Below are 25,672 nucleotides of genomic sequence, written 5' to 3'. Positions count from 1 at the left end.
TTGGGGGGGATGTAGTTTTTCTTTTCGTTGCAGTTTCGGCCCGCTCGTGAGAGACAGGGTGATGATCCCAGAGGATGTGTCAAAAAACACCACGGGTGCACTTACGTAATTGCCATCTGCATCGTGGAAAGCGTCTTGAACATTTGCCATGCGCTCTCCTGATTTTTGAGTGAGCCACATTTCACAATCATGACTTTTCATTTTATGATACATATTCTTACATAACATTTTTCACTTTTATCTCATTGACTTGATGGATGTTCTGAAAATGGTGTTAAATTTGAATCCAAATATTTCTGTATTCGTATTACAACCTAGCCAATGACAAAGCTCATTTCTACATGAAAAATTACAAAATGGCTTTTGTATAAAGCCCCTCAAACTAGCAAGTATTAAAAACAATTATATTGGTAGGGATAAATGAAGATTTAGGATTTTACACGTGCATTCAATTAGACATCTGACAAATGTGAACTTTTTTTAAAATACTCTTTATTCAAAAGCGTTGATGCAAACTTGACCTTTAGCGAATCATGGAGTCATGATCATCTCAGGAAAGGAACCAGTAAAGTGCTACAGCATCATGTCTTATCTGGGAGAACCGTTCATTCCAGTTCCATTTCAAACGTTGAGATACGGAGAGCCGTTTTATCTCTTATCAGTAACCGACAGCAAACTCAAATCATCACGTCATCCTCATTGAATCGTGTTTATAAACAAAACAGGATGTCATTCAAATTACAAAAATATCTCTCTTTATAATGGACGGTCATATTACACAATTGACGTGTACAGTAAGTTTCTTTTCAGACAGCAGACTCCCAATTGGTTGAAAGCAGCGACAACAATGCGGCTCTTATTTGTCCACGGTGAAGGACTGCAAACCAGTGATGGCTCGGCCCAGTATCAATGCGTGGATATCGTGGGTACCTGAGGGTGTGTGAGAATGATGAGTAAATCCAAAAACATATTTGTTGACAAATTCGGTGATGCTTCACACCTTCGTAAGTGTTGACGGCCTCCAGGTTCAAGACGTGGCGAATGATGTGGTATTCGTCCGCGATTCCGTTTCCTCCCAGCATGTCTCTGGCCTGTCTGGCTATGTCCAGCGCTTTCCCGCAGCTGTTCCGCTTTAGCATTGAGATCATCTCAGGGGCAGACCTGGTCCAAAAACGGTATAGGCAACTTCAATTCAGACAGAGGCGGAGCTTGGTAAAACCCGGCGCCTGTTCTCTTGTTCTTACTTTTTCTCATCGATGAGTCTTCCCAGCTGCAGACAAGACTGTAGACCGATGGTGATCTCGGTTAACATGTCAGCCATTTTCTTCTGCATTAGCTGATTCCGTGCGAGTGGCACTCCAAATTGGATCCTGGTTTCAAGAATGACAAACACTTTAACTCGCAAAGTGTCCACACAAAAGAAAACAAGTCGTCGGAAAGGACCTGTCGAGCGTGTACTGACGAGCCGCGTGGAAGCAGAACTCTGCCGCCCCGAGAGCCCCCCACGCGATGCCGTAACGAGCGTTGTTCAAGCAGCCAAATGGACCCTGGAGAAGATATTTTCGGTACAATATGAAAATGGACCACAGCAAGGAAAGTATCCCTTTCCACTCACCCCGAGTCCAGTCGCATTGGGAAGAAGGTTCTCTTCAGGAACCTCCACCTCATCCATGACGATCATCCCAGTGGAAGATGCTCTCAGGGAGAACTTTCCTTCAATCTTGGGAGTGGAAAAGCCTTTCATGCCTCGCTCCAAGATGAAGCCGCGAATCTTCCCGTCATCGCATTTTGCCCACACCACCGCGATATCCGCCACTGGGGAGTTGGTGATCCTGGGAATGGGAACAGTTTAGAATGACTCTAATACACATTGAATTCAATCTTGAACTTTTTGACTTATAGATTCGACCCTCATTGGATCCTGTACACAAGTAACCAAGTCAAAGAATGCTGAATAAATTGGTCATCCATCGGAACCATCATTCCCTTATCACACGTTCACATACCAATTCAAAGGTAAATACCGCCGCCCTGTGGACATTTGTTAACATTACAGCAACATTAGTAGAAATTTGAGTGTAAAAAAGATCAGAAAAAATAACCACGGCTGGGAAAAGTACTTAAGTAGTAGTGCAGATACTTGTGTAGAAAAAGAATGGTAAAAATAAAAAGCACTCACCACGTCTTGGACCCAGTGAGGGAGTAGGTGTGACTGGACGGGTTGTACTTTGCTCTGGTCTCCATGCTACTTGGGTCGCTCCCGTGATTTGGTTCAGTCAGGCCAAAGCAACCAAGGATCTCTCCGCGAGCTAAACAAGCAGCATTTTTTTTCAAATATGCATTCACTCTGAAGAAGTTTGAATCAAATATAATAAACAGCAAATTTAGCAACGACCCATATTTTGTTCTGACCTAGCTTGGGCAAGTATTTCTGCTTCTGCTCCTCAGTGCCATACGCATTGATGGGATGCATCACCAATGACGACTGCACGCTCATGACCGAACGGTAACCGCTGTCCACCTTTTCCACTTCTCTGGCGATTAAACCGTAGGCCACGTAACTCGTCCCCGCACAGCCGTAACCTTTTACGAACAAAAATAGGATAGGAAACAAATCGTGCTGATTTAACAGATGAAAATGCAACCAAATGTTAGACATTTTCTGTTTTTTTTTTTTAAAATGGCTGACCTTTAATGGTCGGACCCAGCACACCCATCTCACCCATCTCGGACACGATTTCTCTGTGGAACACTGAAATGAAAAAAGTAAATAAGTCAGAAAATAAAGACAACAGTAGTTGCATGTCTCTTACCTTCATTTCTGTTTGCTAAAACGATGCGTGGCATCAGTTTGTCTTGGCAATAGGTTCTAAAAGAATCTCTGATCATGACCTCCTCCTCTGACAGCAGGCCCTCCAAGTCCAGAGCATCACGCCAGTTGAATTGGACTTTAGCTGTCGGCATTTAAAATAAAACCTTCAATTGTTAGAAGACATTTTTCATCCTATCCATAAAATATAATCCACATTTTTTTCTCCACATACTTGCTTTGGTCTTTTCGGACTTCTCTGCATCTGGAAAAAAAATAAATAATCCACCCCAAAAGAATGGTAAGTATAGTTTTTGTGTGTAGGTAGGTTACTGTTATAAACAGTCATTGGAAATTTACTATGTTGACTTACCCCACCTAACAGGCGCTGCAGTCCCCTGAGCTCGAGCAAAACAAAGGAGGGCACATCGCTGAGGTTGAGCCAAGAGGCGACACATGTTGCTCAACGCCATGATTAAGATTCAATGCCTAGGAAATCACAATAGTCTTTAATGACCTAAAATAGGCTGAAGAACTTTCAAGGTACTGTCAAAGGTGGTGCCATAACCTTGAATGTGTTTACACCCTTTTACCTTGGTCGATCAGGGCAAAACAATTTGTTAATTTATGTTTAATATATACAAAATTGGTGCTGGCAAATGGCATTAAATTCACATTACTAACCGATATTCCAAATGGAAAACGGAATAACAACACACAAGCTCGGCTAACTCAGCTAACATGCAGTGTATTGCTATTGGCTAACCGCTTGAGCGTACATTTGCTGTCCACAAAAAAAAAGACAAAGTCTTATGTGTAAAGTTTGCATGCTCAGTTGGATAAGTAAAATATGCAATCACATATGTTTTCGATTTAATTACCTGTCTTCAGCAGAAAAACGTTTGCTCACAATTCACTTTTCAGCTTTGGTTTGACAGCGCAGCCGATGACGTCATCGCGTACAGAACGTCACATTATGTAGTCGTGGCTAAACTTGTTTACAAGTTGTTATTCACAAAATCAGCTCGCTGCTTTGGTGTTTGTTTCAGGAATTCATAATAATATAAGACTGGCATTATAAAAATAAATAGAGGTGTCTTAAAAAAAAGTTTGTTATACCCCGTGTTATTATACCCTCATACACTTTTGGGGATGTGCATTAGGTAATAGTACTAAATAATAGATATATTATATATATTATATATCAATAATTCACTTTACAAGGTCATTCATGTAAGATTTAGAACGATCATTGTTGCGTTTTGAACGGTCACGGTTGAGTTGGAGCCCATCCTGACTGACACTGAGCAATCTTAAGGACAACACATTCCTAATTTCAACTTGTAATCAATGTGCTTGACACAATGTTGCTTAAATAGGGCAACCGCTCTGCAAGCTGTCGTGACTCATAGCACAGAGTCAATTACCCAAGCAATGGTGGGCGTGTGTCTACATTACAAATGAATAGTTTGCATTTATAATTAATGTTACTTTTTGGGCCACTAAAATATATGCCATCTCACCACTTGAGGGTGGGGCGTCATATTACTGCTGATTTGTAAACACCAAAAATAAATTTCCTTTCTGCACGTGTTTAACAGCTCTTTAGCCATGCTGTAGTGTGATGGCATCAAACAAGAATTATTAAGAATGTTGAAAAGAATAAAATAAAAAAAATGACAGCCATAGTACAGTAGCATTCCTGCTTCTGTCACTTAACGGTATTGTTATGAAGACGGGAAACACCATTACGTCCCGCTTCTTGATGCTTATTCGCCGAGCGTCACGTCAATCAAGTGTACACTCTGTTGCGATTGGTCGGCATTCTTCTTGGAGCAAGACCCCCTTTAAACGGTAGTAGGGCAGTCAAGATTTTGGAGCGGACTTTTACCCTGTGTTTAAATGGCCACAGATCTGTGACGACCACCACTCCCAAGGCTGTAAATACACTCAAGTCGTCGCCCAAAGCCATTTGATGTGACATGAATTATTCAGATACAATGGAACTTCAAGAGACAACGAAATACGGTAACTTCGTTATTTTATGCACTGCTTTGATGCTCAACATTTGATAGCCAACGGGACTTTACGTTAGCTACTCCAAACAAAGCCACATTGCATTGCGGCATAGATAAAAAATGACGTCAATAAATGCAAAGATTTAATGATCATGCCATGTGTTCGATTATTAACTCCACCAGCTAGCTGACAACAACGGACCACTTTCACTCGTGCGTTGTATTTGTGCAAATACAGTGAAAGTAAACTGTTTTATGAACAGTACATACGTATAGTTGAAAATAAAATGCAGGAATAATAGATTTGGAAATCATCTTGCTGGTGTTGTGAGTGCTCAGTGTCCTAAAACAATATCCTTTTGCTTGTCCAGTTGCTGCCACATTCCTCACATTGGTATGGCACTCAACTTAGCTGACGTCCAGCATTGTAAAGGGTGCAGCCCAGCTTATTAAAAAAAATAAAAATAAAAAAAATACCCTCAACATGGGGAGAAGGTACTTTTTTTTCCAGCTAGCTGCTCACTGCGCCTTTGTTCCACTTCTTGGCTTGTTCTGCCGTAATTATACGTTTATAAACATACGTGCCAATGCTATTCCTGTGGGGTATCACAGAGATGAATGTACCGTGTATTTATATATAATTTATATATAGTGTTTACGTTTACGTGTGCGTACGTGTTATGTATTAGGACTAAAATACACAGGATGATATCAAGGTTTCAGATACTTCTTGTTCCAGAGCTCAATACACATAAGGAGGGTCATAAATGTCGATGATGTGACTTGAAATTTTGAGTCATTCTTTTAAAAGTCACGCGGTGCAACACAAACGCCATGGCCAGCTATGATGACTGAATACAATGACAAAATGAATTTGATTCATGTAGTATTCGGAATAAGAAGTATTCATGGAGAAGCATTTATTAATATAAAAAAAAAAAAACAGGGATCAAATGAAAGCCATTTTCATGCAATAGCAAGAGAACCTTGAGGTTTTCAAGTATTTAGTTTAGGCATGGATCATTTTAATAATATTTTGCAACCCTTCAGTGGTATACAAACTAGTCATCATCTGTTCTGTTCCCCCGCTGTACCTTATCTTATCGAAAAAGATGTCCAAGAATTCAAATAAGAGCACAGTTTGTTGAGAGTGCTTGCAAGCCTTCATTTTTCAAACGCATTCGTGACATAATGTACACTGATCACGTCTACGCCTATTTTCTGACTTAAGGAGAAGTCTCTTTCATCTACTAATAGACCTTGAATATTTTATTTATTCAAGTTGTCTTTGAGACAAACCTTCATATAGAGTAATTTCCGTTATATAGATATAAAAAAAAAAAAAGAAAAAAACCCACAATGACAGGATCTGTAGCAGCCATGCCCTGCTTCAGATGAGCTGTAATTAGAAGCCATATTTAGACCAGCGCTTTGAAACATGATTCAAATTCTCCCTGACCTTTCTTCTTGTGTCGGTTGGTAAAGCTTGTTCGTGCAGAATGTTTCATTCTTTACCCACCCATAACCAACAAGTAAGAATCCCTCCATAAGTGAAGCCACCTGTTTTCCATTTTATAGTGCTGCTGCCTTTAATAACCCCCGATCATGTGAGTTAGCTAACTGGGGTTCTTGCCAACTAGTTAAGCGTGATACTTTTATTTACATTGAGATGTAGATGGATCATGACACAGCTCGCACGGGCATGTACAGTAGGCACCATACACAATGGGATATAAACCACAGGAATTTTTTCCATTGCTTTCGAGTTCAATATTTATACTTTGTATCAAATGAAAAACTTTTTGCAAAGTAGCTTCGCAGGTGTTAAAAGCAGTAAAAAAAAATAGAGGCTAAAAAGTGGCTAAATTAGTCATTTGTACTAGTAACAATGAAACATATTTGCTTGACTGAATCCAGGTGGTGACTTCTTTTTTTAGCCATGAAAGTAAAAATGCGGAATGAAGTTAAATAGACGTTTCCGCTCTACTGCTAACAGCGTAATCTGGTCAAACATACGTGTAATGAATAAATGTTTTCATTAGCTTTGGTAATGCTATTGATTCCATCTTTGTGTTTCACTCCATGAAGGATGTAATATGTTGTACACTGGGCCAGCATCTCCATTTTTTCTTATTTTTTTTTATTGTGCTGGGTGCAATATTAAGTGGAGGATTAAGTTGGATAAGTGCCCACTGAAGACTACAATAACAAAGGCTCGGCTCGCCATTGGGATATCGGAAGTGGTCAGGAAGAAACGATGACACAGCAGCTCAGCTGTAACTGCATGCCACCCATCCATCCATTTTTTTTTCTGCTTATCCTCACTAGGGTAAACAAAAATATACTGTACGCAGTGGCCTAGAATGATTCTATGATGAGCGTGTTGGTTGTAACATAAATTGTGAAAAAGGGGGACTTTCCGTAAACTTGATGTAATTTCCCCTTTTCAAAAAAAATTTGAAAATATCTTTCAAACTTGAAACAGATTTGTTTGCATGTCACAGTTGTAAATGAAAATTGCTTTACTATTACATTAGCAGTGCTCACACACTGGTTGGAAATGACATTGGAGCACGGATAATTAAATGAAGTTTTTCGCAAGTTGTCTGGTTTCATAAGGTGGAATCGGATTAGCTTCCTGTGGAGAGCTTTTAGCAAATTAAAACTGTTACCACAGTCACCACTTTGCCATCCCCACTATTGAAAATGTCGTTCGGACTGGTGAGGTTCCATCCCTCAACCAAAACAAAAGGAATGGAAAAATTCAGTCGTGTTCCGTGACGTCATCATCTGTTATAAATATCCATTTAGTCACACTATGGGCTCTTTGTTAAAATCATGAATTCATCTCTCATCTTTCTGACTTCTGATAACGCTTGAATTTAAAAACACGAGTGAATCCAAATAACTCCTGGATTTTGGAAAACACATGCTTCCAATAACACCACTTTTTTTATTTTTCCTTTCCCGTCGTCTTTTTTATATAGCGCAAGTTTCCACCCATTCTTTCACACAGACACGCCTCTTCTGTGTCCCCTCCCAGACTTCCTGCAGATGAATTTACTCGACTTTCTCTCATCTCAGGGGTCCAGCAACAAGAAGCCAGTGAGAGAGAGGCTTGTTTTTAGAAGTGGGAGGAGATACTCAGGTGGGAACACTGATTGGGAATTGTTTTCAGGATAAACAAGGTGAGGCAGGGAAGAGGGGCATGAGAAAGGTGGAGACTGGCCAGGCACACAAGGACAGGTTAGACTGGTTTCTACCCACGCGATCCTCACGTCTCCTCGCTTCTGGAGAAACTACACGAGTGGGGTGAAAAATAAAAAAAGCGCCTGTTAAGTGTCCTTGGAAGGGAAACTACATAAGAAGTGCATTTCAACATTAGCCACAGAAAGGAATTTCAAGATGCCAGAGGAAGGAGAATATTATGGAAAGCATGGTAATTACCCTTCAAGTTTCAAGTTAGCCTTGAAGTATTTTACATCTGTATTTCTTTTCAAATTGTTTAGCTGTGATTAAATGTTTCCAGCGATACTGAAGGAGACGTAACAACGTTTCGGTTTTGTTTAGGGCTGTATCCAGGTGTGACCCACATGTTTCCTTTTACAATCGATTATAATACAACTGTTGAACTGAACACCTCCATTTTCAAATGAATATAAAGTTTGGAAAATATAGCGAAAAGGCCGGATTTGATTCAAGCTAGTTAGGCCCCATTCCTCTGACCTGAATCAACTGAAAGCAACACTATGGTATCGTTGCGTATACTGACAACAACAAGCACTCAAGATTTTAGGAAGTGGTTTCTCGAAGAGCCTCTCTCATAAATGCTTGCTGCGGCATTAATATCCTTAAAAGCATTCATAATTGATATGCAGACATCGTCGTTTGGCTAGACTCTGATCCATTTCTGCTTGCAATCAAATATTTCTTGGATGTTTTGTCATCTCATCATCTGAGAACAAATGCACTTCTCTTTTTGTGGTAGTTATGCTTCCTCTGTTGTCAAATACGAAATGGAAATTTGCACTTTCCCATTGAAGTCTTCATGGCAGCAATTTCTCTTTGGCAGTTTTGAATTTAACATTACAGTTCACATTAAGAACACCGAGCAAGGGTAAACACTCATATGGAGCTTCATCGAACTGTCGAGTACGAATTTAAATACTATCCGACTAATTTACTAATATGACATTATTGCAATCAATACCTTCCGTGTTTGTTATTTTTGTTGTAGTTACTTTCAGTCTTCTTTTCAAAATACATTGACAAGCAACAAACTTATTACAATGAAGGAAATGGCGACCTCTAGTGGCCATCCAGCTTCCATTGACTCATTCTTTCTCTGCTTTTGCTCGTGGTTAGTCACTAGGGAGGAATTTGCTGGGTTGCCAGGCGTGTCTGCTTCTCGGGAAAAAGGGAGGGAGACTGCTATGAATGCCTAAATCAATTTCCTTTTTAAAAAATCACGTGTCTGTTGATTATACAAAGACTGTGGTTTGTTTCGATGGAACTATTTTACAGCGTCACAATGTTATGTCAGTGAGACTGAATCAACTCCGCTCTTTTTTACAGGAGAGCCGAGAAAGTATGATCCTACATTCAAGGGCCCACTCCAGAAGAGGTGAGAGGGGAATGATAAGATTTGATCTTCTTGGATGATTTATTATCATTATTATTATATCCCAAATCCTTCAAATATTTCTCTTGTCTCCAGGAGCTGCACAGACATTGTGTGCTGCATTCTCTTCATTGTTGCCATAGTATGTTATATTGGAGTCGGAATACTTGGTAAGTAAAAAAAACTTTTTTTTGCATATTGTAGAACATGAATAACTTTGTAACTTTGTAACTTTCTCTTTTTAGCTTGGTCTCAGGGTGACCCCAGGAAGGTGATCTATCCCACAGACAGCCAAGGCCAGTTCTGCGGGCAGGCTGGCACCCCTCTTGAGTGAGTCAGTCACTTTTAAGAATCTGTGGAAATGGCTCGCAGTGAACATTGTTTCTTTGGGTTCTCTTTATCAGGAAGAAACCACTGTTATTCTACTTCAACATCATGAAGTGTGCCAGCCCCGTGGTGCTGCTGGAGTTCCAGTGTCCAACCACACAGGTTTCTTCTTTTTCTTCTTTTTTTTTTTTTCAGCTCTTGCTTAATGATGAGCACTTCAACTCTTCTTCCCTCATTAGATGTGTGTGGAGAAGTGCCCTGATAAATTCATGACACTGATCAACGCTCACGCCAATAGAAAAGACTTTGACTACTACAAGAACTTCTGCAAGGAAGGCGTGACTAACTCAATGGTGGGTTTAATCAAATTAAAATGACATTTTCACCGAAGGCTTGTTCATCAAATATCATTGTAAACGCTCCCTCACATATTATCTGACCAGTTTGAACATGTTTTCAGGCTGTAACCCAAATTCTCAAGTTAGGCCTTTGTCCTGCCATGCTGACCCCCAGCAGATCTTGTGAGTTTCAGTGTCTGTACATATTTTTGTCATATCTCCATTGAAAAAAATAAATCAATTGTTTACACTCATTCAATTTCCTTTCAGTCACCCGTAGGTGCTTCCCGGCTTTGGGTCAAAAAGGAGGAGTGATACTTGTGGGAAACAACTCTCACTTTGATGATGGAACTGGAAAAATGAGAGATGCCAAGGATCTTGTTGATGGAGTGAAGTGAGTGCTGGAATTATTATAGAGAAAAATCCATCGTTTTTTTATTTTTTTTTTATTTACATTAGGTCTTCCGTTTTGAATGCTACAAATCATATGTAAGCTCAAAGCTATTTTCTTCCACAGGAATGCAACTGTGGTCATAGAAGCTCGCCAGGTGGTGATGAAAATCTTTGAGGATTACACGCAGTCTTGGTACTGGATCCTGATGTAAGATTCTTTTTTCAAAATGTCTGCTTAAACCATCGATTCTTTTCACTTACCTGCTTAAACCTTTGGCTCTCTCCCAGAGGTTTGGTTATTGCAACGGTCCTCAGTCTGGTCTTCATCATCCTCCTGCGCTTCCTGGCAGGGATCATGGTCTGGGTCATGGTAGCCTTGGTGATAATAGTCATTGGATATGGTAAGGCTTTAGAAATTCATGTCTATAAATATGAGTGTACAAAATGTATTGAAATATCATAAGAAACTATTATATACAAACTTAGTAGTCACAACAAAATAGATTGAAAAAGTCTACACACCCCTGCGTAAATTCTTTGTTTTTGTGATGTGGGAAAAAATGAGAGAGAGAGAGAGATACATTTGTTCCACCAGTGTTTCCTGAAAACCACAAAATATGTTTTTGGAAAGTGCAAGCAACCTTTCACTTCCTAATTCATGTTGAGTCGGCAACATGGCTCCGAGTAACCCCAAATAAATTATTATTCATAATTTCCTCCTCCTGGTCTAAATGAGTCTCATCATTTCCCACATATATTCTCAGTTCTTCATTTTTACTTCCTTATCAAAAAGACTTCAATCATTTTATTTCTTGATGAAGGTATCTTCCACTGCTATATGGAGTATGCTGCTCTGAAGGGAAGACCTGGAGCTGATGTGACCCTGCAGGATCTGGGCTTCCAGACAGATTTCACAGTTTACCTTCAGATCAGACAGACCTGGCTGGCCTTCAGTAAGATCAACACAAATGTATCGTACAGATGTAGGAAACATCTTCTCAAATTCTCTTCCTTTTTAGTGATCATTCTCGCCATCGTGGAAGTTGTCATCATCCTTCTACTCATCTTCCTCAGGAAAAGGCTTCTAATTGCCATTGCACTCATCAAAGAAGCCAGCAAGTAAGAGATCACTTTTAAATAGCGTCGCAACATTTTTCGCCCGCCAGAGACTTGGGAAATAATTTAGTCATTTGAAAGAGTTGAAAGAGAGATGTTGTGCTTCCAGGGCGATTGGACATGTGATGTGTTCTCTCCTCTACCCACTGTTCACTTTTCTCCTTTTGGCTATAGTCATCGCCTACTGGGCCACCACCGCAGTGTATCCTTTTTCTGTCCCACCTCAATTTTAGACTCCAAACATTTGACAGGAAGTCGTCGAGTCTTCTTTGGGCCTGACCCTGAAAAGAAGGGCTGGCAATCTGCAACAATGATCCTCTTTTGTCACGGTTGTCCTTGACATAGCTGTTGAGTTTCCTGTCCACTTCAAACGAACCCGTCTACAAAGTGTTCAACGAGACAGCGTGTGAGCACTCCAGGAAAACGTGCGATCCAGCTGTGAGTTGTCGCAATGATTTTTTATTTTTTATAAAGTTGACGTCTGTCAATGAATCAAAATCTTTTTGGATGTGCCCACAGAACTACACGAGCACGGCTATGAAATCTCAGTGCCCGGACTCGGAGTGCCTTTTTGCCTTCTATGGGGGAGAGACTGTTTACCACAAATACCTGATCGGCTTGCAGTTCTACAACGTCTTTCTCTTCTTCTGGTGTGCCAACTTTGTCACAGCGTTGGGACAGATGACGTTGGCGGGGGCCTTTGCCTCCTATTACTGGGCTTTTGTCAAGCCGGCCGACATACCTTCTTTCCCCATATTTTCTTCTCTCGGGAGATCTCTCAGGTGCGTGTTTTTTTTTTTTTTTTTTAATTGTATATTTTCCTTTATTTGACATAGGCTGTGGCTTGAATAACTTGTACTATTTTAGGTATCACACAGGAACCTTGGCTTTTGGCTCCCTGATCCTTTCAATCATCCAGATCATTCGAGTTCTACTTGAGTATCTGGATCATAAACTTAAAGGTCAGTTAGTTTGTGAAGACTTTGTACTATTACGTACTGAACTGGTCATGTCTTTTTGTTTTTGTTTTGCACCATTCTCAAAGGTGTAGCTATCTTGCATTTTATTTTATTATTATTATTTTTATTTATTATTTTTTTTTTTTAAGAAAAAAGGCCTTGCAGAAAGTACACTTTCAATGTTCTAATGCACATCTTGAAGTTTTTCTTTGGACTCTGTTTTTTTTTCCCTTCCAGGAGCCCATAATAAGTTCACCAGATTCCTCCTGTGCTGTATGAAGTGCTGCTTTTGGTGCCTGGAGAAATGCATCAAGTTCTTAAACAGAAACGCCTACATTATGGTGAGTTAGTTGTCTTGTGTTTTTAAACTGACCTGACTTTTTGGCTTTTTAATCATCCACATCTGCCCACTAGGTGGCGATATATGGCAAGAACTTCTGCACATCTGCCAGAGATGCCTTCTTCCTGCTCATGAGGAATATAATTAGGTTCATGCTTTGTTTACTATTGTAAATATCTCTTTAAATCCACTTCAGTGCTGTTCTAAAATGCTTCATTGTATTTTTTAGGGTGGCTGTGTTAGACAAAGTGACAGATTTCCTCTTGTTTTTGGGCAAACTGCTCATTGTCGGGCTCGTGGGTGAGTGTTTGTCGTCCGGTGTTCTTCACGCTTGATTCAAAATTTCCCCCAGGCGTTCGAACCACATTGCGATGACTATGCCAATTGTATAACTTCTAGTTTGACCTCACAACATCAGAACTCATTGATCTTCATGAAAGTGCCCCAAGCAGGAAAAGACAATGACGCCATTGTGGGACTTATTTATTTTCTCCTACTACAGGGGTCTTTGCATTTTTCTTCTTCTCTGGGAGAGTGAAGGCCTTTGAGGACACTGCCCCCCATCTCCACTACTATTGGGTACCCATCCTGGTGAGTCATTTCCTTCTGAAATACACTTGACATAATAGTCAATAAATGATGACGTAATAGTTATCATGTTTTTTTGATGATGCCTCATTAGACTGTGGTGGTTGGCGCTTATCTGATTGCCCATGGATTCTTCAGCGTGTACGCCATGTGCGTGGACACGTTGTTCCTCTGCTTCTGTGAGTAGAACCTCCTCACCGCTCACCTAACAAATTACACACTGAATGAAACGGTCCATCAAAGATAACGATTTCCACTTACTGTATTTTGAAATGTAAACAAAATGTTTTTGGGTGATTCAAAACTTTACCCTTGCTTTGTTTTTGGTGTTGGGCTGTCTGCATGAAAACGGGTGTCTTAACAGGAAAGCTATTAATGAAACTACTTTTTCATTCTGTGCCTTACAAAAGTCTTCAAAATGTGACTTTTTTTTTTTGCTTGCTTGCCTGCTATCTGACTTTTCTCTTTTTGTCTCTACCTCCCACCCCCTCACTTCCCTCAACGTATTCCCATCCCCTTTTTTTCCCCTGCCCTTTTTAACACCGTCTCACCTTCATAACTAAACGTCTCATCCATTCACTAACCCGCACACACTTTTTTTTTTTTTTTTTGATACAAACTCACACGCAAATGAAGGTGAAGATCTGGAGCGTAATGACGGTTCAGCTGCGAGGCCTTATTACATGTCCGCTTCTCTCCGTGAGATTCTCTGGAAGAACAACTCGGAGGGTCCACCATCTTCTGCTCTGCTGCAGGATGAAGAAACCAAAGGGGGGAAACAATTTGAGGACACAGCTTTCATAAACAGGAAATTTCTCGACTAAAAAAACAAAACAATATTTCAATTTTTTATTTGAAACTTAGAAGACAGGTCTCTTTTTGAGCCTTAGGTCTCCCAAGCACGCTCAGAAGTGGCAAGTACCCCAAAAACAGGGAAGTTTCTCGAACACAGTCGGCTGAATACTAGTTCCGTAGCCATGTCTCCATTTTCCTGGAGTGTTCAATGTGATTGGCTGTAATGTATTCACGCTGCAGGCCAGTAGCCATTTGATACCACTTATGTGCCTACTTTCCTAATTTAATAATCTCCTTTGAACGCGAAGGTGGAGAATTAGAAACTTTTCAAAGAATTGACCTGTACTAACGACTGATGACCTAGAAGCTTGATTTTACTTTGTACTGTTAGCCTTTTGAGTTTTTACTGTGAATCTACCTAGTTTGATGGTAACCCCTTTCAACATGTTTGCCAATGTACTTGTTATATAATAAAGCAGAATTAATTGCAACAAAATTCAGGATTCTAAGCTCAAATGTCATTTTTTGACATCAACACCTTCAACTAAAACAATTCTAATAATGTCAGAGTGAACATGTTTTTTTTTTGTCTCTCTTCAGTGGAGGATCTTGAGAGGAATGATGGAAGCCCGGAGAGGCCATACCTCATGCCCGAGAGCCTCCGCAAAGTCCTGAACAAGAAGAACAAGGGTGCACCAGCTCAGTAGAGCATGTCCTTCTCTGCTAGCAGCGATGGCATACTTGTGGTGTGATTGGTACTTGGAATCGAAGCACAAAAAAAAAAAAAAAATCCAGTTGCTTCTCGAAACCCCTCAGGTGCACATTTTTGTTACAAAGAGGGAATACTTTTAAAGGATTTAAGAGACTTAAGGATATATCACAGTTATTTATTATACAGCTTTCTGAGTTTAACAATGTTGAAGCTTGTTGTATATTTGCAGTGCAGTACACATTTGTACTTTTTTTTTTTCTAAATAGCATCATGCCATGTATATTTTTTCCATATTTCATAAGTACATGAAGGTATGCTATAAAGAAAATTGTTTCATACTTATTACCTTTGTAATTTTTGTGTGAAAATGTGTCATGTTGCATCACTTTTTTTAAAGTAACGCTTGTTTGTGTATGGCTTGAATTGCAAATATTTTTGAAATAAATGTTTTGTACATCAATTTTATCTATTTTTTTGGTGACTTTATGTGCAATTCCAAAACAAACCCAAGACTGTACGTTTTAAGCCTCGTAATTTATTTTACATGCTGTAAGATAGAAGTGCCGCAGAACTCGACCTACTAAGGGTTACAAGCGTCTCTCTCATGCGTGCTCCAGGATATAGTGTTTAACTACATTTGGTTTTGTTTGCACTCTTGACTGATAATTCAGACCTCACTAAAGCTTGTTTTTCTCAGCAACTGTGCGTCATCAGTCTCGAGTGATTAATAAAGCCTGCCGGTCAGTGCGGGGTGGCTTTCACTCTCGTCTCCATGGAGAACACCTGAGTGGAGCCCTTACGACCGGCCGCTATGCACTTGATAAGAGCTACTGTGTCCCTGGCAACCCCAAGGATGGCAAACAACAGGTAGGTAATATCAAAGTGAATATGCATGGATGTCAAATATTTCAATATCAAAGGTCAATAATGAAGGCAATGGGATTTCCATTTCAAGTGCCGGCTTGACACTCGGGGGAAGGACATTTTTTTTTTTTACAATGTCTCACTTTGAATAAGAGCGCCATCAATTTCATTTCAAATTCAACGGAGGAACACATTTGACTGATGTATTATGAGAATGTTGTTTTTCTTGTTTGCACTGGCAGCACATAATGCTGGTAAAATGATCACTATCTGCTATTCTACTCAAACAGATTTAAAAAAGGAAACTTGACATGTGTTGTCTTGTCATTCAATCTCTGACAACCTAGTTTAAGCAATAATCAAATGATCAGTTTGTAAACCTGTTTGTATGGTTCATGTTTGAATGAGGAACATGGAGGAGAAACATTGACAGAACACACACAGACCAAGGAGGTCCCGTTTCTGAAGATTTAATCTATAACCAATGTGTTGAAATCAGGAAGCATAGTACTTTTGAAATGCAAAAAAATCATGTTGGGTCTGCAAGTTTACATCAGTGGTGGGTACTGACAAAGTACAAATTAATCGTTATTGTACAGTGTTTAATTAAAATATTCTAATCTCTAACTTGCTTGACTTTTATTTTCCTTTTTATCCTTTTACTCCTTACAATTGTCAACTTAACTCCCTACATTGTTTACTTGAAAAAAAAATAAAACAACATAAAATACATAAACAGACAGATCTTCTTGGGCTTCAACTCGGGCAAAAAAATAACTAACATAAAAGTTTGTCAAGCGCACCCCTATAAATTGTCCCTCCATTCTACGGTACCGAAATCACTACTTTTAACCGGAGAATGAAAAGGAGGCTCTGATTGGCTGGCGACTAAAGTGCGTCCCGCCTCTCCACCAATATGGCCCCGCCTACTATATATATATTGGAAGTAAGCCGTAGCCGGTGTGTCCAGTCTACGCTCCAAGATTCTTCAGACCAGTTTCGGCAACTCCCTTTAGGGCGCTCCCGTATTTTGATGCACCCGTATAATGTAGTCAACACTTTCCATTATATTCCCACGCATTTTTAAGTTGAATAAAACTCGGTAATGTGACCTTGTAATAACTTTTCAAAAGTTTTACCCTAAGCAATTATGCAGCCCTAAAGGGATCTTCTCGCCAGCTGGAAGTCCAGAGAAGATGGAAAGTCGATCTCCATAAGAAACGAAGCGAGATGGGAAAATGGGAGCTGACAATGGTAGGACATGTTGGTTTTATTTTGAATGATTATGGAAAGTTGGAAACTAGAAAAAACAGCCCGCATGAGAAATACTTTGATCCAAAATGAATCTAGCAAGTGAAAAAAAATAGATGACTATAACAGACAGGACAATTCAAACAAAAAAAACACTGTACTTTTTGTATAATGTCCTTTTGTTCATTCATAACTTATAAACAAAATTGCTTGTACATTACATTGCAACTTGTAATTTGGAATGATTTGAATGCGTACACACTGTAAACACGGAAAGGTCTGTGCAGGGGCAAGTTACATAAGACTTTACCAGACAAAAACTAAGAATGAAGTTACATTTGTCTTCAAAACAGGTCCCCTTGATGAGCTCCATTGAGCTTCTGAAAAAAAAAAAAAAATCTTCTCAGCCAGAAAGTGTCAAACACCCAGGGCATTTTAGAGCAGGCACTCTTGTCATGGTGAAGCAGCCACGAGTTGTCTTGCCACAACTCTCAAATGCCTCAGGATTCCTTCGATGTATAGGATGATTGTCTCAAGGGAAAACTTCAAAATAGATCCTGGAACATTTGGGACTCGTGTACCTTTTTGGCCATGCAAAAGGTCCTTGAGATCCATTTGATAGAAATGAGGGCAAAAGGTCACGCAATGTTTTTTTTTTTTTCCCAAGTCCATTTAACTGCTAGTTGTGCTTAGTGCCACCAGCGCATCACCGACAATGGCTACAAGAAGGACACAATGTTTCCTCTCTGTTCAGAGAACAAACGACGACGTAGCTTCTCCGAGAGACAATGGGGTGTGTGTGAGGAGATTTCTTCAACTTGTCCATGACTTAGCGATTCATTCCGACTTTCAGCATAAAAAGACTTTTGCTTTTAATACAGAGCGGAGCATCGTAATAACATTGCATGTCTGTGCAGCTGTATAGATTTGTGAGATGGTGCGTGTGTACACCACATGGATTAGCTGGAAGCACAAATTGTTATGTAACACATTTTAAAACCACTCTCCAGATATTATGACATGTTATTGATGGACAAACAGGATTTTCCAAATTACAACTGCAGTGACCTATTTTGAGGGATCCATCCATGTTGATCAAACTACATATTTAATCATGGCCCAAGGTGGTTGCACTCGAGTATTGTATCCTACTGACATTTCCACATTATTTTGGTGTCCTGAAACATTTACTAATCCTCTATTTGTCCATAAACATTGTAAACACTCTTCAATCTGTAAAAGATTCTTGGACATTTCACTTTATTCTAATCTCTAGAATCAACACTTACACTGTCTTTAAAGTGGCTATGAAATAGGACAGCAACTAACAATATTTTTAATAATTCATTTGTCGAGTATTTTCTCAATTAACAATGAATGTGACAGAAATAAAATAAAGAAAAATAAACAAATAAGAATGTAAATACATAAATAAATAAATAATAGGTTGCTCAACTTTATCAAGATGTAGAAATCCATGGTGGTGATTTACATCTCGGCATTTCTGCCCCCCCCCCCCCCCCCTCTGCAGAACCCAGTGCAGGAATGGGGTGAGGAATTTGAAGATGGTGCAATATACGGGATCACGCTGCACCGGGTGCCCGTCTCGTCCTCGCCCGACCCCGGCTCCAATCCATCGTGCGCTTTCGTCCAGTACCGAACCAACAAAGTGCGGCGTGTGAAGGCTGCCACTTTACAAATGCTCGTGAATCACCTCCTGGACCCCGACTGTTTGGAGCACGACTACGGCAGGATCTTCCTCTCCACGTACAGAACATTCACCAGCACGGAACAACTGTTGGAGCTCATCTTCCAAAGGTTGGAATACCAATAACATAAACGTGCCTATTTTACAAATCCAGTCAATTTGCACCCGACCGAGACCAAAAGGTCAAAGTTCTTTCTCTGCGTACACATTATGTTGCTTGTGAATCATTTTGAAAAAGTAATAAGTAGCCTGCAGGTGCTCATTACTGAAAGGCTCACAAAACAACAACAACAATTATGTCCAGACTGGCTGACAATGTGGTTTGTGTGACTCAAGTGCAGGATTAGCCGATGGACAAGTAATATTTTTTTGTAAAATACACAGAAAAAAACCAAAACAAAACTTCTGAATAATTGCATAGAATTTTTCTTCCCTCGTGTCCATTTGCAGAGACACTGCAGCATTGGACTTGGAAGACAGCGAATGCAACCTGATGTAGGTGGATGTTTTATTTCCTCTTTGAAATCTATTTTTTGCATGAATCCTAAAATCATTGCTTCCCTAGTCCTCTGTTAGCCTTCATCCAGACATGGTTGGACGAATACAGTGAAGACTTCAGGGATCCTCCGCTTCACTCTGGCCTGCAACTTCTTTTGGATCACCTTCGGATCAGCTCTGCTGTGCACGACCGACTTCACTGTCAGCCCAACTTCTGTTCCTTGGCTGGGCAAACGGAAAATTTATTTCGGAGGTTCCAGAACCAAGGTGCTCCTCTATCATAGAAAGCAATACGATTATATTTTTATCGCAATGCTTATTTGAATTTGCTCCTGCTTCATCAGATTCCGAGACACCTACGAGACAACGACATGAGCTGCTTTCAGGTGATGAGGATTCCCAATGTGAGGATTCACAAGACCGAGAGGACATGATGGATTTCTCAGCAAGAGCCATCGCAGAGCAACTCACTCGCATGGATTCTGTAAGTTAGCCGAGAACATGGTGACAAATAAATGGACGTTCTGTATTACTCTGGAAATGATTGGAAAAAGTTTCAAATGTCATTGGCAGGCTTTATTTGTCAAAGTGGCGCCTTACCAGTGTTTGGGCTGCATCTGGTCACAAAGAGACAAGAAGGAGAACATGTCTCCCACCATCAGGGCCACCATCGCACAGTTTAATGCCATTACCAACTTGGTCATCATATCCCTCCTCTGCCGCCCTGCGTCTGCCACCTCCGGTCCGACGCCGGCGCAACGAGCTCGAATTATAGAAAAGTGGATCAGCGTAGCGCAGGTGGCAGCCGCATGTTTTTCTTCTCACTTGTCAACATATATAACCTTTATGATTCTCTCCAGGACTGTCATCGTTTGAAGAACTTTTCTTCTCTCAAGGCAATCCTGTCCGCTCTTCAGTCCAATGCAATCTATAGAATGAGAAAAACCTGGACCGCAGTTAGCAGGTAAACTCATTTTTTTACCTGGAAAGGCGACAATTTGTGTATAATAATTGTCTTTTAATGAGGGCAGTGAACGTTTATTTGGAGCAGTCAGTCAATGACTTGCTTTTGGATGACCCATATTACACAAGACTAAGCTAGTAAAATGTCATCGATAATAAAAGCTTAACTTAAAAGCCATTTATTTCTCGGTGACATAACAGCCCGCTCCTGTTACCTGGTAAGGCTCACTGTTGGTTTTTTTTGCAGGGACAGCATGGGTACGTTTGATACGCTCTGTGAAACATTTCCTGATGAAAACTGTCTTCTGACCAACAGAGAACTCCTGGTGGAGGTGAGAGCGAAATGGAAGTAACATGATATATCCTGTTGTCTGAATTAGCATCAGCCTAAAAAAAAAAAAATCATTAAATGAATTCAAAGTTGCAAACTAATGCTGCATAACAATATTTGTTGAAGTAAAAGTATTGATGACATTTTCTTCTCAATACAGTCAATATTTTTCAACTCCGTTGTTATTGTTCAAGAGGAACAACCTTTCATATTTTCCAAGTTAATATTTATCAGTCTCACCTACCTAAATTCCCAGAAAAAGATCTTTACTGAGGCTTTTAAAAGCAGTGAGCAGTCCACATACAGTACAATGGAACTTTTCACTATGTAACCTGTAAATGATTGACCGGATTAACAAAGGGCCCGATGCTAGGTAAATCATGATTTGACTTTTCCTTTTACTTCTCATGAAACATGTTTTAAGTTCATGTTGACTGAAATATTCTCCTGAAAAACTCAAGTGTTTTTTTTTTGTGGCAACTTAAGTAGCTGTGCACAAGATAAGAAATACACTGTTGCGCATTTACAAACTAGATGTTCTATACTTATTGCATTGGAAATGTTGAACGTGGTCTCCCTCCCTCCCTCCCTCCCTTTCTGAGGAAAACAATTAAACAGGATATCCAGGTTAATGTGTACCCAAAGTTTAGAGGTCAGCGCTTATGCTATAAACCGGAATTATAGTTGACACTCTTGTGTGCATGGATGTTATAAACCTTCAAGCACCCTTTTAAACCTAATTTTACTTTGCTGCGGCAATGATTACATTTCTTTTTTTTTTAAATTCAAGTCAACGTGGCCTACTTCGACAGGACCCGGGTCAAACGACGATGGATAATATTTCTCCCAAAATATCCGAGTAGTTACATATTCAGACAGCTGTGCTTCAGGGAGGTGAGCGAGAACTTGGACGTGATATAGGATGTTGTCATGCCACCTTTTCAAAATCACTCTACACCACAAGGGAGATGATTTCACATCTGCCTCAAACACGGCAGAGACCTAAAACTATCTTTGGCCCCACTCGGTGCTAAACGGGTTTCAAGTGGCCGCTGTAGATCCAGCAGGATTATAGGCCGGTAATAATAGACTAGTGCTTTATGACTCATCTGGGGCTGAAACATGAGCCAGCCGGCAGTGCTACTCCACCAATATACCTTGAATGAAAGTAGGACATTCAAAAAAAAAAAAAAAAAGTGTGTGGATTGAAACGACCGTTACATCTCACATGTGACACAATTACTGTAGCCGAATAAATTCTTTGGTGTGTCCTGCAGAATAGTTCCAGTGGCGTGGTGCCTTACCTGGGTACCTATTTGACCGTCCTCACCATGCTCGACACGGCCCTGCCGGACACAGTGGAGGTATTTGAATATATCATACGTCAACGAAGAAACAGTTGCTCCGTATCTTTATCGTCATGATTTGTTATTTTTTTTTATATTCCATTCTATGGACGTATGAAATGATTGAAGGTTATTATCCCCAAGGGGTAATTACAGTACACGGTCAGCAGCTAGTGCGACATCACCAAACAAAAATAAATAGGCAGCAAACTCATTCCCACACTGCTTTTTATAGCTCGTGAGAAATACATGCTGGTTTAGGAAAATTGTGAAAGTGATTCAGTTTACAACTATATATATATATTTTTTAATTTCTAGGAAGAGATGTACTTTTAAAAATTCTCTGTATCACATGATAAATGAACTTGAAAAAAAGTTAACCTGAGTGCAGTGTATCCCAAACTCCCAAATTAAACGAAGGAAATTCTACAAATTTGTTTGATGTATATTTTTGGTTGAATCATTTATTGCAATAAATGCACACCCTAATAAATAATTCAATCTTTTGACAGGCTGGACTCATAAACTTTGAGAAGAGGCGGAGGGTGAGTTGCTATGCTCAGAATGTCTTGTTCATTCCGTCATATGAGAATTTTGCGTTCATCTCGAAGGATATTTCTGTTCCGGCAGGAGTTTGAGGTTCTGTCCCAAATTCGTGTACTGCAAATATCCTGCACTCAGTTCAACCTGCCTCATCACCCCAAGATTGCTGCTTGGATGCAAGGACATAAACTGCTCAGTGACCAAGAAAGGTGCCTTGGAGGAATCATTTTACATTATATATCATTTCATAATTTGAATGCATCTTGATTAGCACCAAATAATATTATTGTCACTTTTTTTATATACTTTATTTGATATACTATTATATATCATCAATATTTATTTTAGATATATTATTTGTTTTGTTTTTTAAAAAGGAAAAGCTGTCAAGGATATATTTATTGTATGTTCCACTGTGTAATGTTGCGTCATGACTGATAGGGTTATCTAATTTTTCCAGCTATGAACTTTCAAGACAGTTGGAGCCTCCGGCGGATGTGTCTTCACCAACCACTTGGAGCCACAGAACACTCACAAAGAAACTTTCCTCGTGAGTATCATGAGGCCTGCCATATTAGCACGTACACAAAAAAAATATCCTCATGACGAAAGATTTGTAAAGCCCAGAAATGTTTTTTTTTCTTTTTAGTCTCTTGACGATGAGCGATGGATCCAAAAAGCTCCCAGCAGACCAGATCAGTGTTTTATCTTCGGAATCAAGTAGTTGCGAGTTGGAAGATCTGTCTTCTCCAAACTCTTCCTGTTCCATCCGATTACAGGTAAATCCGAGAGTCACCCGTAAAAAAAAGTCCCGAGCCGAGATTCAAACCCAGAACCTTTTCATTGTGAAGCACTGTACGTTCGGCATACTGCTTAAATGATGATGTCACTATCATACGTATAGTTCAGGTTGAAAAGAATAAAATAAAAGATTAGTAATTGACATTTTTATTTCCCGCAGTCCTTCCACAGTTCTTGCAACAACGTGTCCGAGGTCTTCTCTTCGCCCTCCTCCTCATCTTTTTCATCATCCTCTCCTTGCTCCTCGACGGCCTCGTCCCCAGACTCCCAAACCCCCGTGGGCTCGTCTTCCGACTCCCTCTGCAGCTCGGCCACTCGGCCCTCGGCGGACTCCCACCACAAACGTTCCGTGTCCATGACCTCCCTGCCCGTCTACAACCGCCAAAGCGCCGACTCCTGTATCGTGAGGGTCAGCGTGGACCTGGGTCACAACAATGGCAACATGTACAAGAGTGTCTTGGTACGAGCACGAGATTTTATTTATCCTTTGAGTCCCACAAGGTGGCAGAAAAGCACTTTTTTTTTAGATGACACCCCCAGAAATCATCTTTGTGGTTCTTTACATTTTCATAGTTGACCAGCCAGGACAAAACTGCGCATGTGATTCAACGGGTTTTAGAGAAACATCACTTGGATCACATGACCTGGCAGGAATTCACTTTGACGCAGGTCATCTCGCAGGAGAGAGGTCAGAACACACACACACGGATATTTTGCCTTTTTGATCAGCAACTAACTCCATCTCCCGTGTCTTGTTTTCAGAATTGCTCATACCAGACAAAGCAAACGTCTTCTACGCCATGTCAACGACGGCCAACTTTGATTTTGTCCTGCGTCGGTTCCACAAAGGCCACAAGAAACCGCTGAGAGCCACTTCTAGTCTTGGGCGCTACACAAAATAGACTTGGAATAATTGTTGTGGTCCTCTTTTGCTGGCAACAAAGAGGGAAAAAAAAAATGTGAAGCTCTTATGGTAGCAAAGATGAAAAAAAAAAAAAAAAAAGCACTTTATGAATGATTCTCTCCAGAATGGGGACTAAACTTTCAAATACCTGATGTATTGTGACTGTATTGGAATAGCCACATTTAGCCTTTTTATTTGCCATAACAATTCTACCTTTATAAAGCTGACAATGCTTCCGAGTGACAAAATTATAATTATAGTGTATTTTTTTTAAATGTTTTGGTTACAACGAGCACATCTCCTTAGGATTTAGTGCATTTCAAAAAATGATCTCTTAGAGCATTATTATCTTTGTAAAGGTAGATTTTAGAAACAGTTCCTTGACCTTTTTTTCCCCCCCAAGCCTGTTCTTACCAGAGAGACGGACGGCCACTAGTTGTTAGTAATCATGCTGTATGCAACACTGCCCAAAAAAAAAAAAAAGGAAGGAGCATTGATGTATGAGTGCAAAAAGGAATGTGTCGAGTGTTGTGATGATGTCAAGGTGAGTTGTACTCATGTCACCACACCTTGTTCCAGTTGGCGCCATATTTACATGGGAGCACCGTGTTGGCTTGCTTGTTGCTGGGAGATTTGGCATATCTGGCTGACAAGGTTGGCATTCCCCCATTCTAGTAACCATGGTAGCAATAGAGACTTTGATGGACTGAACGGGTTGCACATACACTATCCAAAGCATGAGACTCTTTAGAGGAATTGCAGTGTTGGATATTTAGACTTTGAATGTTTGTGTTTTAATTCCACACTTGAATCTCATTCTGATCATATTTTTTTTTCTTTGATTAATGTTGCCAGGGTACCTTGTAGCCAACTTTAAAGCCTAAACTAAAAAAAAAAAAAGAGAATGGGTGCCTAATTTTAAATGTTACTGTTTTCTAATGATATAGAGATTTAAAATGTTTAACAAATATATTTAATACAGGTGGTTCGGTCATGTGTATCCTAAATGGTTGAGGATATCGTTTCAATAACACGAGTTGTCGAGTGAGATTGTCTATTAAAAAGAGAATGTCAACTCTGTAAATCAAGCTAATAAACAATATTAATTAAAAAAAATAGCTCTGGTGTATTGTAAAATTTGGTACACATAAAACAAATTGGATGACATATAAGTCATGAGAAAAACTTTCTATATTTCTAAAGGCAGACATGGCTGATGAGTGTAACAATCAGCCACTGGGTGGCGGTAGATAGTTGCATTTAATCCACTTGTAAACATGGTGTAAAACGACTGTACAAATATCTATTCGCCACCTGGAGGAGGAGTCAATTCTATCGTAGTTGACTTTAATTGGGAAATTAAATCAAATGAAGGCCTTTTTGCTCAGAGGTCCTTGCACCCAAATGCGGAATGCACTCATCTATATTATGCCATTTAGTATTTATT

General features: G+C 39.9%; 3 protein-coding genes across 9 annotated transcripts; 2 read left to right on the top strand and 1 right to left on the bottom strand.

The window, feature by feature from the left end:
- Positions 1-475: 475 nt before the first annotated feature.
- Positions 476-3,794, bottom strand: gcdhb (glutaryl-CoA dehydrogenase b). Of its 2 annotated transcripts, XM_085934829.1 has the most exons (12): positions 3,691-3,794; positions 3,183-3,298; positions 3,045-3,074; positions 2,814-2,954; positions 2,690-2,752; positions 2,413-2,583; positions 2,180-2,309; positions 1,616-1,832; positions 1,444-1,547; positions 1,245-1,370; positions 1,001-1,161; positions 476-930 (listed from the first exon to the last, which is right to left on the bottom strand). In XM_085934829.1, the coding sequence occupies exons 2-12, from the start codon at positions 3,280-3,282 to the stop codon at positions 857-859; spliced, it is 1,317 nt and encodes a 438-aa protein (XP_085790955.1). In that variant the 5' UTR covers positions 3,283-3,298; positions 3,691-3,794; the 3' UTR covers positions 476-856. The 2 variants fall into 2 exon arrangements, with proteins under 2 accessions (XP_085790955.1, XP_085790956.1); XM_085934830.1 differs by lacking the exon at positions 3,691-3,794 and having other exon boundaries at positions 3,188-3,300.
- An 874-nt stretch (positions 3,795-4,668) lies between these two features.
- Positions 4,669-15,476, top strand: LOC147043985 (choline transporter-like protein 2). 6 transcript variants are annotated; one of them, XM_085934826.1, is made up of 22 exons: positions 4,669-4,837; positions 9,403-9,451; positions 9,545-9,618; positions 9,694-9,778; positions 9,853-9,937; positions 10,015-10,128; positions 10,236-10,296; positions 10,384-10,507; positions 10,631-10,714; positions 10,795-10,907; positions 11,328-11,459; positions 11,526-11,625; positions 11,732-11,824; positions 11,976-12,060; positions 12,142-12,404; positions 12,490-12,584; positions 12,819-12,922; positions 12,996-13,069; positions 13,151-13,221; positions 13,424-13,512; positions 13,604-13,688; positions 14,905-15,476. In XM_085934826.1, exons 1-22 carry the CDS (start codon positions 4,792-4,794, stop codon positions 15,009-15,011), a joined length of 2,133 nt encoding a protein of 710 aa, XP_085790952.1. In that variant the 5' UTR covers positions 4,669-4,791; the 3' UTR covers positions 15,012-15,476. The 6 variants fall into 6 exon arrangements, with proteins under 6 accessions (XP_085790952.1, XP_085790949.1, XP_085790951.1 ...); XM_085934823.1 differs by having other exon boundaries at positions 14,146-15,476; XM_085934824.1 differs by lacking the exon at positions 4,669-4,837 and adding an exon at positions 4,891-8,266 and having other exon boundaries at positions 14,146-15,476.
- A 1,384-nt stretch (positions 15,477-16,860) lies between these two features.
- Positions 16,861-25,341, top strand: rgl3b (ral guanine nucleotide dissociation stimulator-like 3b). Its single transcript, XM_085934595.1, has 16 exons — positions 16,861-17,134; positions 18,663-18,949; positions 19,290-19,334; positions 19,405-19,604; positions 19,682-19,821; positions 19,911-20,135; positions 20,198-20,301; positions 20,548-20,632; positions 21,909-21,995; positions 22,490-22,522; positions 22,608-22,729; positions 22,981-23,070; positions 23,170-23,299; positions 23,482-23,781; positions 23,895-24,009; positions 24,084-25,341. The coding sequence occupies exons 1-16, from the start codon at positions 17,111-17,113 to the stop codon at positions 24,221-24,223; spliced, it is 2,127 nt and encodes a 708-aa protein (XP_085790721.1). The 5' UTR covers positions 16,861-17,110; the 3' UTR covers positions 24,224-25,341.
- The last annotated feature ends 331 nt before the right edge of the window (positions 25,342-25,672 follow it).

The sequence above is a fragment of the Syngnathus leptorhynchus genome, chromosome 16, assembly GCF_054491065.1.
Source record: "Syngnathus leptorhynchus isolate UIUO chromosome 16, UIUO_Slep, whole genome shotgun sequence".
Lineage (NCBI taxonomy): Eukaryota > Metazoa > Chordata > Actinopteri > Syngnathiformes > Syngnathidae > Syngnathus > Syngnathus leptorhynchus.
Note: the sequence above shows the minus strand (reverse complement) of the source record. Positions and strands in the feature narration are given on the sequence as shown.